The 14,916-nt window shown below is 39.1% G+C and overlaps 1 protein-coding gene across 1 annotated transcript in view; it reads right to left on the bottom strand.

Moving 5' to 3' along the window:
* Positions 1-892: 892 nt before the first annotated feature.
* LRRC1 (leucine rich repeat containing 1) overlaps positions 893-14,916 on the bottom strand; it is a 69,403-nt gene continuing 55,379 nt past the window's right edge. The window contains exons 11-14 of the mRNA XM_036380884.2: positions 6,756-6,871; positions 5,650-5,822; positions 3,991-4,127; positions 893-2,163 (exon numbers count right to left, since the gene is read on the bottom strand). Coding sequence (XP_036236777.1) covers positions 2,005-2,163; positions 3,991-4,127; positions 5,650-5,822; positions 6,756-6,871 — 585 coding nt within the window. The 3' untranslated portion in view covers positions 893-2,004. The remainder of the gene's footprint in view (positions 2,164-3,990; positions 4,128-5,649; positions 5,823-6,755; positions 6,872-14,916) is intronic.

The following is a 14,916-nucleotide window of genomic DNA, read 5'->3' as shown; positions in this document are numbered from 1 at the left end:
CTTCCACTATTTAAAAAAAAAAAAAAAATCACCAAAGTAAAAAATACTGACTGCTGACCAGTTACTTTGTGCCCAAGTGGATGCAGCAAGTAGTGCTTGCCTTGTGGTGAGTTTGTGGGCTGCAGCAGCCTCCACGAGCCTGCTGGAATGTACCAAAAGCAAACAACACAGCACATGTCACAGAGCTGCAACAGGATTTACATCTTGTTCTGACTGCAGTAGGTGCACAAGGGCAATTCATTATTTTCATCTGCTCGCAGGTCAGGCAAGGCTTTACACATTCATCTTGCTGATGGAGCAGATGCTAAAAACAAAACAAGCCACAGCCTCCAAATGAGAAACTGGCATCACAGAGTCTTGCTGCCTTTGGCTTTTTTTAGGAACTTCTTTTTTAGGAACTTCCTTTCATCTCAAATGGGTTTGTTGCTGCTTTCTTGGGTACAGGGTTTACTACACTTTTAAACTTCTGTTGTGTTGATTCCAGTAAGTACTTTAAAAAGAAAATTCCACCCAAGGCTGGAGTCAGCTGTACCAAAACCTGATTTTATTTTTGGTTTTATTTTAACAGCAGCCTACCAAGAATAACCAGGAGAACTCTCCCTTGAGAAGAATAAAACTGCACTACCACTGAACTGACCTAACACCTACAAACCTCCAGCATCCCCCTGCAAAACCATTGTCTTGAAGCTTAAATGAGGAATCTTGGGGAAGAGAAACGAACAGAACCCAGAGACATCAACATCAGTCTTTATCAGGCTTTTGCAAAATTGTTATTTACTGAATTAAACTCAGTTAATACTTACCTTTATAAACAAATCAAAACCCACAGATTTAGTAAGACCCTGAAATCAGCATTGGGCAATTGAAGTGCAACACAGTTACAATGACAGCATTAATGCAGAGATACTTTAATTGCTGTTTTAATGATACATCACATCTACTGAAGCTTTTAAAGATGTTTTTATTATGGTTTTATAAATTTTTATAAAACCACCAAAGCACTTTAAAGAATCATGCTTTCTTGTGTAATACATAAAACGAATTTCATACTGTGCTTCTGAAAGTCTATCGTGCTGTTTTTCAAGTTATTTTACAGATGGCACATTTAAAAAAAAACAATGGAAGCATGAACTTCTAGTGACTGCAATGCAACAAGGCATCCAAACCAAGATGTTTCATTACAACTAAGTTAAAGTGTGAGTGCATTATGTAATAAACAATAGCAGTTTGGTCATTTCATCTTAATTCTGTTTACAACAAAACTAACATTTGTGCTTCACATCCTAAGATCCCATAATATAAACGTAAGTTCTGTGCTGTAAAATTCCCGACAAATTATTGTCCAAAAAGAAAAACATATCTAAAGCGGGAGACCAAATCTACTCACTTTCCTCAAGAATTGCTATATTTAAGACTAATATGACATACCAAACACAATAAGGCACAATGGGTGGTACAAACAAATGAATACAGTTGTCCATGAAACTTGTTCTCTTCCACAAATACTAAAATATGTACCGCTCAAGATAAATTTTCTCTTAAAAATGAAATACATCATCTTGTTATGAAAGTCCTATACAAAAATTTAAAATTTACACCATCTGAGCTGCCAAAAAAATAAAAAAAGTGTATTGATTTCCCACAAAACTATATTTCTCACCAGCACATCCAGCCACTGGGAAGAAGATATCCCAGCACTCTGGAAAAGAAAAGCATTATTTCCCCTGTGTTTAAGACAAAAATATTGTATTCTGCATACAGTAGTGTATTAAACTTAAAAAAGCCTAGGACTATTAAAATTACAATATTGATTTGGAAATTATTGGTTTACTGCCTGGATGAAATAAGGCACTTTCTTCCAGCAGGCTGCACTTTTCGTGTGTATGGAGACGATGAATCAGGTTCTGGTTAAAAACAGAAAGGGGCTCAGTGAGGTCCCAGGAGACGACAGGAACATTTCAACAGCAGGGGAAGACACAGGAGGTAAAACCTGGAGATGGAACTCTACACAGAAGTGGTCACTCTGTCAATGGCATTATTGACCTCGTTTTTGTTTGAATCCAGTCCTTTAGCAGCATTCATATCATTCCGTAAATTCTCCACTGTCTTTTTCATGTTCTTTAATTCTCCAGGGTGTGGAGTGGCTCGCCTTAGAAGTGTTCTCTAAAAATAAACAGTGCAATAAGTGGTTTTGCCTTTGTCTCTCTGCAAAAACAACACACACTTAAAAGGCTTCAGCATTCACATACCAAATAGTAAGTATCAATTTTTTTCCTTTTTTCCCCCCTTTTCCTTTTCAAACTACAATTCTCTGTGCTGAGCATTACTTTAAAAGCTACTTGTTTATGAAGACAGGGAAAGAGGTTTTAAGAAGTCTCTAAGAGCAAATTTTGTCCTCTTTTGGAATACTAATCTGAAAGCCACTTATGTGAAGTACAATTAAAAGTTATGAAGTGAAGATTTCTTTCATAACTATACTTGGGGACTTTTTTTCTCCGCAAAACCATACAAGTGATTTAAGATCACACTTCAAACATTCATCTGATTTTGAAAGAATCCCACAAGATCTCTTTACAGTTTTAAACAGTGTTTGTGTGGAGCTCCATTTGCCTTTCAGCCCCACCACATAGTCTAGTTCTTTAGTTAATTGAGAACAAGCACCTTGAGAGGGAGCATTTCTCTCCCTCCTTAGACAGAAGAATGTCTATCGTTGTGCTGAAACCTTTACAAGGAAAACAAGATTCACAAAAACTCCAGTTAGTACCCAGGCTGGAGACAACAGAACACCACAAATACAATATAGGTATAATACATGTATACATGCAATTACTTTTTAGTGGCATGCATGTAAACTGTACAGAGAACAGCAGAACTGATGACCCACATGTGGGTGCTTTGGTCAAGACTGCTTTGGAAATTTGCCCTTCCTTCTCCTCAGTAAGATCATTAACTTTTCTAATAGGAAGGTTCTTGCTTCAAATCAGGCAAATCAAGCACTTATCCTCAACAGCTGAGCCCTCACTACTCTATGGACATTCTCAGGTTGGCAGAGCTGTTAAGCAGCATCATTCTGAACTCCCTATCAGTCAGTGAATCAAGCCTGCTAAGAGACACTTTGTTTCTGCTGCTTTGGAGTAAGCAACTACCTTACTTGCTCATTTCCAACCTAAAGTACGAGGTTTTGTAATCACTTTTTAAACTAAAACAATCCAGACAGTGCCCTGAAGGATCTCAAGTTGAGATCTAGCAAGGACCACCAGCAACATTTCAGAGCATGAGAGCATGCTGAAAATGTGACTGAAGCAGTGTTAATCTTGACAAGGAGTTTTAATTGTTACTAAAAGCTATTAAAACTACAGATCGTGTTGTGTTTTGATCTTCAGGATATGCAGAGCCTAACTTAATGGAGAGGTCTTATAAGTACAGTGACAGATGTTCCCACATCCTTTGTTTAAGTGGGAAACTAATGAGCAACATTCCTGCTGTTTATGGACACTATGGTTGGTTCAATGCAAATGGTGGAGTTAAAAAAAAAAAAGAAAAAAAGAATGAGAGAGAGAGCACAAAAGAGATTGGAAATAGAAATTAGAGAGACAAACAATAGCAAACTTAATGGAGACACATGCCAGAGTGCTGGAATCCTAAATTAGACCCTATATACTTTCAGGCAGTAAAGCTTCACAGATGCAGAGAAAGATCCTATCTTCTTTCTGGAAACAAAACATCCTGAGCAGACAGAGAAAAACAAAGCAAAACAGAAGACTATCCTGCATCAGAATATGAAAGTTATATTCAAAGCAGAAAAAAAAAAAGGCATTCAAAGTCAACATAAAAAGCTTCAGCAGCCAACATGAACAGTTTCTTTTCCAAATGTACACACGAAGCATGCAGTCCAAGCTGAAATATTTACAGCAAGAATGCTCACAGACTTTTTATACTTCTGCATTAATGTCACAGTATCTGGAGGTATCCAAAGGTTGGAAAACATACCATTTCATTTTCCTCTTCATCTTTTTCATCTTCTAAGAAGCGAATTGCACTGACTCTGTTCACCGCCCGCTCATTCCACGTTTCATCTGACATCTCATTCACCAAACTCTCCAATGCACCACATCGTGGTAGGTTATCTGTTAGAACAGGAAAATGCAACTCAAGATTCACAGCAACATGCATGTGAAGTCACACAATCAACATGCTTTACTGTTCATAATTGCAACATCTGCACAATCACTCGTCCAATACTTACAAGTGGCTATTTCTACTGTTTTTGGAAGAAAACAGAACTTGCATTAGTTTTCTGTTATCAAGTACATACACTAAATGGTTTTTGTATAAATTAGGAATTTCTGTACTTGGACTGGTTCAGAGTTTTAGAGTACTGGCTATATTATTTAATATACTTGCCACTATAATGCTTTTCTTGTGGAACATGGCTGCCAGCTGACATTAGCCAGTTCCCTAAATAGCATTCCATAACATAGGATCATTGCTTTTACTAACCTCATCCTTTCAGTATTGCTAGGCAAACACATCCAACAATCTAAATTCCATGCTTTCTACCCTTGAAGTCATGAGATTCATCTGGAGAGGAGGAAATCTAATTTTAGTAGTGACGTCTTTAAAAGAAAGTCAAGTCAACCTCTGTTACTCTTCTTGAACTAGCTTAATCCTCTCTAATTCCAATGGGGTTAATTCATACATTTATTTTAATTCTTAACTATTAAAATCCAGGAGCTGAAAACAGAGACATTTCTACACTCCTACTGTTTTAATGGTTTCTATTTGCTCCAGCCATATATGATTGAAACATTGGAATTAAGCCTGGGTACCTACAATACAGATACCCACAGCTGAATTTTTCTCCTCAGGCCCCTTTGTACTCAGTGGAGAAGAATCCACATGATTTTCTTTTAAAAGTCCATTCTTGGATGGGATAAATCACTCTCCAGTCATTACAGCAGAAATTTAAATATTAGCTCAGATGAATCCCCTTGAATGTTCTCATACAGCTCTAAAAGCTTAAGGAGAAAAACATTCAGAAGTTACTGGAGCAGCAACACAGACAACAAAAGAGTTTATGGCTCCACCTGACCCAGAGGTAAGTTTCATCACAGAAGGTAAAAGCAGCTTATACTGAAATTCTACACTTGTTAATGAATATAATAAAGCTACTGTACGGCACCTCTGCTTGAAAGAAAATTAGCTTGCTATAAAGTAAAAAGTCCACTGTTTACTATTTGCTATGCAATTTATTTTGCTGGTAAAGAAATTGAAGATGGAAAGCCACCATTCTTCCATATATATATGTATATAAGATGTATAATCAATGTACACAAATATGGACACCACTACTGGGCCCACTTGGCAAGCCTCAAAATAGTGATATGAGTAATTCTTTTTCTTCCAGATCTGTATTTTATTTATTGTAGCTGTCATTGTATTTTCAATAACACTCAGTGCCAAGTTTTTAAGTCTTCTGAAGACTCATAGGATAATAGAAAAATAAGGTTTAATATTGAAAATTCAACCAGAACTTCACTACTTTGCACACTAGAGCTTATGCACATTTTACAAACCTTTATGGGACAACTCAGTAAACAAAGAAGTAATAATTCTGTACATAATGAAAAGCTGGTTCTAGGCACTCACCTTGGCAACCAGACTCAGAAGGCATCTGAGGAAGTAATACACATGTTAAAATCTTTTCTCCTGTTTCAGGGTCTGTGTCAGTCTGAAATGTCAGCAGAGGTTGGGACTGGTTATCAGATAGCCACAAAGCCTTCAGCCTTAACGTAGTCAGTGAAATGGGAAGATACGTCAGCCTAGTTCAAAAAAGGAAAGTAAAAAAGTCAGGGCAATGCCTGAGAGTCTGAATAGATGGTCATGAAGTTAACTCAAGTATACATCATTGAGTTGGAACAAACAGGATTGAAATTAATGCCTGTAATAGAAGGCATTGCAGTAGTCATCAATTCCAACTACTCCATTCGTAAAAAAAAAAAAAACCAACAAAAAACAACAAACCTGCAGCTTAACTTTATTATAACTTTATAATCCTCTGAAGCTGAAAACCAGGTAAAACTATGCTGAGCTTTCTCTACTGCAGTAAAGTGCCCTGGAAGGCAGACAGCTGCTTCCCATCAGGAGCTTTACATGTGAACAGTGGCTAGAACAGAAATACGTAAGGGCCTGTGAGACAATTATACTGCACAGATGAGATATCATTCGCTTTTCTTCTGTTTTGGGGCTGCTTTTTTATTTAACTTCCTACTAAGAAGCTGAACTAATTTGCTGGTTTATGCTTTAATCCACTTATGTTTGTATGTTGATGTTTGAAGATTTGTGAGAAGCTCCAAGGTCAAAGTGGCCTTCCTTGTTACTCACACTGTATCATGAAGATACAACACTCAATATTGGTGCCACTTGACATTACAGCTTGGTAGTTTCACCTGAAGCTCTATCCATTGCCTAGATTCTCCGTTTTAATACAGAAATATATGAATCCAGAAGGTTTTTTAAAAAAATCCAATTTCTTCCTCAGGGTCAAAGTAATCCAAAAATCACACTCATGACAACACACAATTTATGTTACTTTTGGCCCAGGGGGAAGACTGCTTTGACAATTTCAGCAGTAACACTGACATGAATGTCATAACTGGTTTTTTATTACTCTCTTCTTAGACATAATATCTTTTGCTATCAGAAAGAATTAAGTAAATACAGCAAAAGAATATGAATATAAAAAAATCTCTTGCCTGTTTCCAGCAACATCCAGGACATGAAGTTCAGTGGCCTGTGAAATTTCAGAGGGAATTCGAGATAATCTGTTGTCACGTACAGAAAAGACGTTAAGACTGCAGCAGCCCCCAACCTACATTTGAGAAGAGGGGAAAAAACAAAAAGCAAGTCTGGTTTTGTTGCAGTACCACAGTGTAACAAAGGCATGCAGTGCGGGTCACAGAGTGTGTCACAGCACATTCAAGTTACAGTGCCTGCCAGACACTGCCCCAGAGGTGCAGACTGCAAACAAGTGTCAGCTTCCAAGAAGTCTGACCTAAAGCAAGTCTGTAGGAGCACTGTCTTGAACATCTGTATCTGCAAATAATGGATAACTTTACATATAGGTCACATTTTAGCTACCTTTCAGAGCCTTCCACACCCAGAAGAAACCAGTGTCCACAGAAGCTATTCTGTGCCAAACATTCACAAAAAACCATACACTTAACGTTTTCTAGCTCTAGGTTTTACATATTAATTCATTCTTTCCTCATGGCAACTTTTTATCCAAGCAAGTGCAATGGGCCTTGAAGCAAGACAAAATGCTAAATATACCAACCAACTCCCAAAATTTGTTGAGTCCACAAAGATTAATGAAGAGCTCACTAGAAGCAGAACACTGAGTAAAATCTTTGATGCCCTGATTCATTAGAAGCACCTCATTTCAACACAATTCCCACATGAACTGGCCTTCTTTAATCTAATATCGTCTGTCTCTATCAATTTATCCAATTATAACCATTTGCATTCTTTGAGTGCAAAGATGGCATTTTTCAGTTTTACCTTTAAAAACCTACATCTTGCACCAAAGGTAGCTGCTTTCAGAAAGACAAACTCCCCACAACTGATTTAAAAAAAAACCTCATTCCAACTTTATGTTCCAGAGGGAACTTCTATAAACAGGAAGATTATTAGTTGTAGCAACTCAAAAGCTGCTTCAAGTAACTCTTTGTTCCTATTAACAAAGGAAACTTACCTTTGTTTGCTTATCATACAGAGTTTCAAAAAGCATTATTGTTTGTTTGCCAGTTCCAAAACTCACCAGAAGAAGGGGGAAAAATTTTCTTTTCTTACTCCAAGTAATAGAGGCAAAATATCCCAATGCCATTTCAAGTTAAGCGGACTTAGAATCTAATTAGTGAGTTAGAGTCCAAGCTAAACACAGTGGAAAACCTCAGTTCAAAAATGAGAGGACATCTATACTGACATACATCTAAGAAGGCTCTCCTCTCACACTATAGCCAATATGTAACTACGCCTTGGCCAGGAGTCCCCAAAACTAAGATGAAATGATTGTGTTCTTGTTAACTGTCAGTTGTGTCCTTGCAAAACCCACAATTCAGTTCAAACCCAAGACTGAGATTAAAGACAAACAGCACAAAATATTTTAACTAGTCAAAGGAAAAATAGTGTTGATTTAACATACACTATTTACTAAGGAAAAAGCCACTTTTAAAGGATGCAACTGTGACTCACAAAATAAAACAAATGGAGCATTTACATTCCACTCACCTTCCTCTGTATCATAAATGCTTTTTAACAGAAGAAAACAGCAATCAGCTGCTCAAGGCTTCTGATTCACAAGCTATTTACAGCAGAAAGTTCAAGTGCTACATTCTTGACAAAACAAAATCTGTGCTATTTCCCTTAAATCACCGCACTTCTAAGATGCAGCTATTTCACAAGATTATCAGTTTTCCCAGCCCTGTGCGCACAACAGAAGCATGAACCTTGCAAGCCATTTTAGCTTGTGAATCAAAGCCCTTAGAAACCAGCACTCAAATAGTAAGCAAACATTTCTTGGTTCAAGAATTCCACTATTCACTTTAAAGCGTGTATAAATTCTTAAATAATGTGCCTTCACACGTTCACAGAACACAGTGTGATATTTAAAACAATATATACACACACTAAGTGTCTAATTGGTGTTGCTAACATGAGGAGCTGTGAAAAGCAAGAAATACAATTAGGGAATGTTAATGAGCTGGCAAGTGATGCCCTCAGTGTACACAAAGTGTCCCTTTTCATGAATGAAGTTTGTGTTACTCAGTCTTGGAGCATGGAGATCCAAACAGGTTAGCCAAACAAACAAAGTAAAGCCATGCAACCCTGATGAGACCAAAATATCTGTAAGTTTGACAATGGAAAAATGCAGCAGTGGAATTGGGACAGCCTGAGTCATCATGCATTTAAAGCAGCTTAATGAAAGGAATAGGAGAACCATGGACTGAAGAATACTTACAGGGTTATCAATTTACCTGACCCATAATTTTCCAAGCGGCTAACAATTAAGAAAATACAAGAGATGTTCAATTTACTTTTCTTTATCCATACTGGACAAGAGCATGCCAACAAATGGAGACAGAACATACATTCTTCTACTGTCAAAGAGGGTTGTAACTCATAAATCATTTAAACTTCAGTTAATTTAACTTTGCTCTCTATCAGTCAACAGGCTGCTGTTCAAAGGTTTTGTTTCATTCAAAGGTAGTGAAGACCTTTTATTTTAATAGGGTAGTAGGGTAGATAAAAAAGAGACACTGAATTTTTTTTAATGAAACTGTTTTTAGAAAATGCAGACAGCATTTAATGGGCAGCATTGAATGAGATACCACAAAGGAAAAAAAGACAAGCTGACAGTTAAAAATCAACTAAAATCTTTGTCATTTCACACAAAGATGGCACCCATCCAGCAGTACAGAAAGACACCGGGTCCAATGTTTGAAAACCTAAACATGAAGCCATACCACGGAGGCAAAGTGCACACACTATATGGCATGCGGAAAGGAAAACACTGTTGGGGCCACCAGGAAGTTACACGGTACCAGAACATCACTGGTTTGGCTCAGAGTGGCTAACTGAGGAAGAGCCATGCTTTCCAAGGGTCACATGCTCACAACAAACTGTGCCAGACCACCACATCTGCACCAAGGACACAGCTGAGGCCACAAGCCCATTCACCAGTTAAGCACACACTGCATTTCCAGCACAGACTTCACTTAATGGGGACAAGCATGTGCTTAGTTCTAGGCATGTGAGTAACTGTTCCAAGGACTGGAGGCTTAAAGAAGTCCTCACACTCTTCTGTAGTGAGCAGGACATCAAGAAAACATCTCCCATGAGTTGTGCATGCCTAAGTCGTACTCCTGAGACTTAGTTCATTTTAGCAACTTTAGTTTAAGGGTTATTGACTTGTCACATCACACCAACTCCAAAGAACAGTGAGCCTAGATAAAGGAAAGCCACAAAAACAATGCCCACGGTTCAGTCAGGCAGTAAATGGTCTTTACTATGAAGTGCTAGTTTTAAGATCTTTGGTACTATGAAGACGGAACAAAACTGCATATTTGCATTCAGGTGGGCTTGATTGAGAGGATGATTGTCACGAGGAGACCTCTGGATTCCACACAAAACTTCAACCTTTTAAACCCTGTAATGGATGATCTTATTGCTCTTTTCTTCTGTCTCAGTCTGAGGCTCATCTTTCTAACAGCTTCCTCATTCTGGAGAAACAGTAAGGGTTGGACAAACATAGGACATCAGCTCAGTTGCTAAAACTCCCCCTATGTTCTCATCATGACCAGCATTTAGCACTTCACCCTCCTGCTTTTTGCCATTCATACATCCAGTACTAGTCCATCTTAAACAGTCCTCCACAAACTGCAAGCCTTAAAAGAATGCTTCTGTGCTGCTGTTTCTAATGACTCTAAAGTAGATCTCTTTACTACTCAAAAGCTCTGAATCAATTCTGCTGTCCTTTACCAGTTAGCATCTCCCACACAGCTATAAACAATGAAAAAAGAATACATTATGACAAATACTGTAATGATCAGTCTTCAGTTGTCATGTGAATAGCTAAAAGTCCAGTGACACATCTCTTATTCAACTCTCAAAACAGCTGTCAGCACCAAAAACTCTCACAGACTTATACAAGTCTGATAAATGTAGTGGTAATTTAAACACAGTTCCTCTTGTGTTGCAAAATTTTTTCCAGCATGTCATATCCAACATTTTGTTTGGGTTCAAAGTAGATAAAGTCAGAATTTTCCTTTGCTCCACATAAAGTATACTAATTCTTTAACTGCAAGCACAGAATACATTTAGGGGTGGAAAAAACAGACCAAATTATTACTATAATTCTGTTGTTGTTATTATTAACTTTAAATAGGCTACAAAAATCTTCAGCAAACTCACTTCAACACCTCCTGCGCTACTGGTCAATAGTAGGAGAGGAGCTCACCAAGACAGCTTCTCAGGCCTCTGACTCAAGACAAGTTTAAATTTTCCTGCACTTTTCCTTAGTACTCTTTTTTTTTTTAACCTCTGAGACACACATACTTCTACACAAATGAAGAAAGAGACAGGACATCAAAAGTTAAAATCAGAAAAAACAAAGTGGTCCCTCTTAATTTTAAAAAAATTTTAAAAGCACAGTTATTGCCAAAAAATCCCCTGTAGTTTTACCTAATGGAGTAATAATTCTCACAATATACCTCAGAGCCAGGAAGGACACGTTACCAGATCTCTGCTGGGTGTAAAGACTCATTAACAAAAGCATATAAACTGGAAAACATTCCAAGGAGGTTATTTATGCAAGTGCCAAAATCAACACAGCAGTTTCATCAGCATTCCTGTGCCAGGGTGAAATTTCAATACCAAAGAGTCACCAGGCAGGTCTTTCAAGTTTAAGGGGAAAAACATTTCTAACTATGAACAGGTTTAGACATTCTCAGTTCTTGCTGAAGTCTGTTTTACCACCTCAGTCAGAGAGGCACTAAGCTGCAGAACGAGAGGCTGTAGATGAAATCTGTCAGTGACTCAAGCCTTGGTCACACATTCAATTCTTCCAGGTTTTACCTTTATCACCATACAATACAGAAGAACCTTTGAACCAGGAAACTTTGAAGGTGTATTTGCATACAAACTCCTCAATAATCCCAAGTCAAGACATTTTACACCAAAAGATAAAGAATGGTTTTACAAGCGTGCCTTGAAGCCATCTTGCCATGTAATGGTTTAACACACTGACTCAAAATCAAATTCTCTTAAACTGTTAACAAAACAAACTCAAATCAACATCCTTCTACCCCCTTCCCCCCAAAAAAAACCACACAATACCACAGTACAACTAAAACTCAGAGATTATCTCACCAGGCACATAATTTTCACCATCCCACCTATAAAAGTGGTCTTTGCTACAGGACTAATTCTGGCAACACCAAGCAGATACAATATTGGGTACATGTACTCTTCTCTCCAGCTGAATTCCACTTTTTTCTACACACATTACAAACTCTGTCTCTACCCCTCTCCAACAGAAACCAGTAACAGCCTCTCCCACATCCAGTTTTTATTGGGATGAAGACCACATACGCACAGCTGCTCTAGCACTCTGTAAGGCAGAGAAAGAATGGAAGAGGTAAGAAAAACACATAAAGGAAACGATACTGAGGAAAAATATCTCCAGTGTATACTCTGTTTCTGCATCCAACTCTGCTTCTGTGAGTTGGGACTCACAAGTATTGATTTTGTACAAGTACTAATTTTGATGTGCAGAGGTCTGAGACCCCAGTCTTGGCCATACTGTCTCAGGAAACATCTTAAACAACACAGAGCAGGCAGAGGTGTTTAAAATTACTTCTGTCAGAAGCTTGAACTTGAGTTGTTTATTCTTTCTATTTGTAACATTACCAGCTTGGAATTCAAATGCGCTGATCAAGAGTGAGTTGACCCCACAGTTAGAGAAGGGCTGACTTCCTTTAAAATTAAATAATAAAAAATGAAATATTGGCAGAGCAAAGCATAAAATCTTTACAAGTAATTTCAAGGCATTTGTTCTAATGAGACAGACATATTTGTGTGGACACCTTTAAAGGAAATACAAAAATTCTATTTCAAAATCATTGATAGGGAGCCAAAGAGCTCTGCTTCCTCTGTTTCCCTGCCAAGCTCCCTTGGGAACCACCCTCTGTCATTTTTATTTCCTGGACTTCCACAATGCCCCAAAGCTCACCTGACTCCAGACACTACCTTCCATTTTCTCATTACTCACCTTCTCCAAACACAGGCTCATCTCTATCTTCATTCCACTTCTGTGGAGGTGTCCCCTCCCTCTCTCATGTGCACTGATGTTCTCTAGACACTCTCATTTTTCACTTCACCCTTGGATATCTCCCAGCTCCTTCACAAACTGAGCAACACATTCCCCCTCTGAAAAACATTGCTGGTTCCAAGCATTCAGTATCTTGCTCAGTATTAATGCCTCTATTGTTCTGCACTGAGCCCTGACCCCACTATACCCCCAAACAGACACACTCCATATTCACCCTGCTTCACCTGCTTCTGCAGCTGAGCCCTCTCCTCTTGCCTGCTCCTGTCCCTGCTCCTTCCAAGCCACACTGACTGCCCTTATGCACCACCTCCAATACCACATATTCCATTAACTGAGAAAAGTGCTTATACACTACACAAGCTATTAATGGCCAATCTGGAAATAAACTGTACCAGTAAAACTTTCCATGCAAAACTCAGAGCAATTCTGCTCAAAGGTGGAGTGGACATAAAACTGCACAAGTCTCAAGTACAGGTTTTTTAGCAAAGAAGTCTTCTGCTGAATGAACACAAGATCAGAAAGATATTAAGCTATTAGAGAGCATCCAAAAGAGGGCAACAAAGACGGTGAAGGGCCTTGAGGGGAAGCTGTATGAGGAGCGACTGAGGTCACTGGGTCTGTTCAGCCTGGAGAGGAGGTGACTGAGGGGAGACCTCACTGCAGTTACAGCTTCCTCATGGAGGAAGAGGAGGGGCAGGCACTGATCTCTTCTCTGTGGTGAAAAGTGACAGGAACTGAGGGAATGCCCTGAAGCTGTGCCAAGGGAGGCGTAGGCTGGATATTACAGGACGGTTCTTCACCCAGGGTGGTTGGGCACTGGAACAGCTCCCCAGGGCAGTGGTCACAGGACAGCCTGAGAGTTCAGGAAGTGTTTGGACAATGCTCTCAGGCACATGGGATGACTCTTGGGGTGTCATGTGCAGGGCCAGGAGGTGGACTCATGATGGGTTCCTTCCAACTCAGCATATCTTATGATGAAAACTGCTATCACATACCAATCCTAGTAGTCTTCCAGGGTCCTGTCTCTTGCTAGCCATCATGCAACCTGTCTGGGTAAGTCCTGTCACAATTCTTTATTCAGAACCAGAAGCACTACAGCAGGGAAGACACTGTTCTGCTAGAAAAGCTGCAGTACTCACATGTCTCACTTCTCACCTTCCCTCAATTAGGTGACTGGCCTGAGCAGCTCAGACCCAGGACACCTGGAATTATTGCTGCCAGTGCCACAGCAGCATCCTCTGCCCCTGCTTGATTCCTTTTCTCCAGACAATCAGCTCTCACCCATCTCCTTGTCACTTCACTTCCTTCTCACACCTCCTTCTTGAGCTGTCCAAGCTCCACAAGGAAGTGAGCCACAGCTGATACTCCTCTCAATTTCCATCCATTGGCTGTCACCTGAGTACATAACCCTCCTTCTCCTTAAGTGACTGAAAGTGGAGAACAAAAGCTCAGAGCCACATGCTAGATAGCAAAATTTAAAGGGAGAACCACTCAGATAAAAATTACAGAGGAAAAAATAGTACAAACAGAACCAACTCACAGCTCCATGCTCCTATCACAGGACGCTGCTTTCCCAGATTCTTTCCACAATTTACTGCTGAACTAAACTTGTAAAGCCTTCATTATATTTAGTTTCACAACACAAACTCTAGCCTCATTTCATTCCATTCTGTTACAACAGACAAGAAGTCCTAGTGCTCATGCTGTAAAATTTGAGGTATCTTGGTCATGTCAGGTCCCTATATTTAAGGGCAAAAGTAGTCCAGAGATCTCCAACACCAAAAAGACGGTCAAGACAGTCACTGAGCCACTTTTAGAGTATGAAACGTTCCCTTTGATATTGGTCACAGGAGTGAGGTAAGGAAGAGTGTAGCAGAAGTTTCATACCAGATGCAGAAGAGAGATATTGGTGTTGCATTCACCCTACCAGAACTCCAAGTCTTCATATAGTGCAGGACCTGACATCCACACTGGGAATTACCAGTTAAAAGTTAATTAGACCCAAGTTAGTTACAAGCTAATTAGAT

The sequence above is a fragment of the Molothrus ater genome, chromosome 3 (assembly GCF_012460135.2).
Source record: "Molothrus ater isolate BHLD 08-10-18 breed brown headed cowbird chromosome 3, BPBGC_Mater_1.1, whole genome shotgun sequence".
Taxonomy (NCBI): domain Eukaryota; kingdom Metazoa; phylum Chordata; class Aves; order Passeriformes; family Icteridae; genus Molothrus; species Molothrus ater.
Note: the sequence above shows the minus strand (reverse complement) of the source record. Positions and strands in the feature narration are given on the sequence as shown.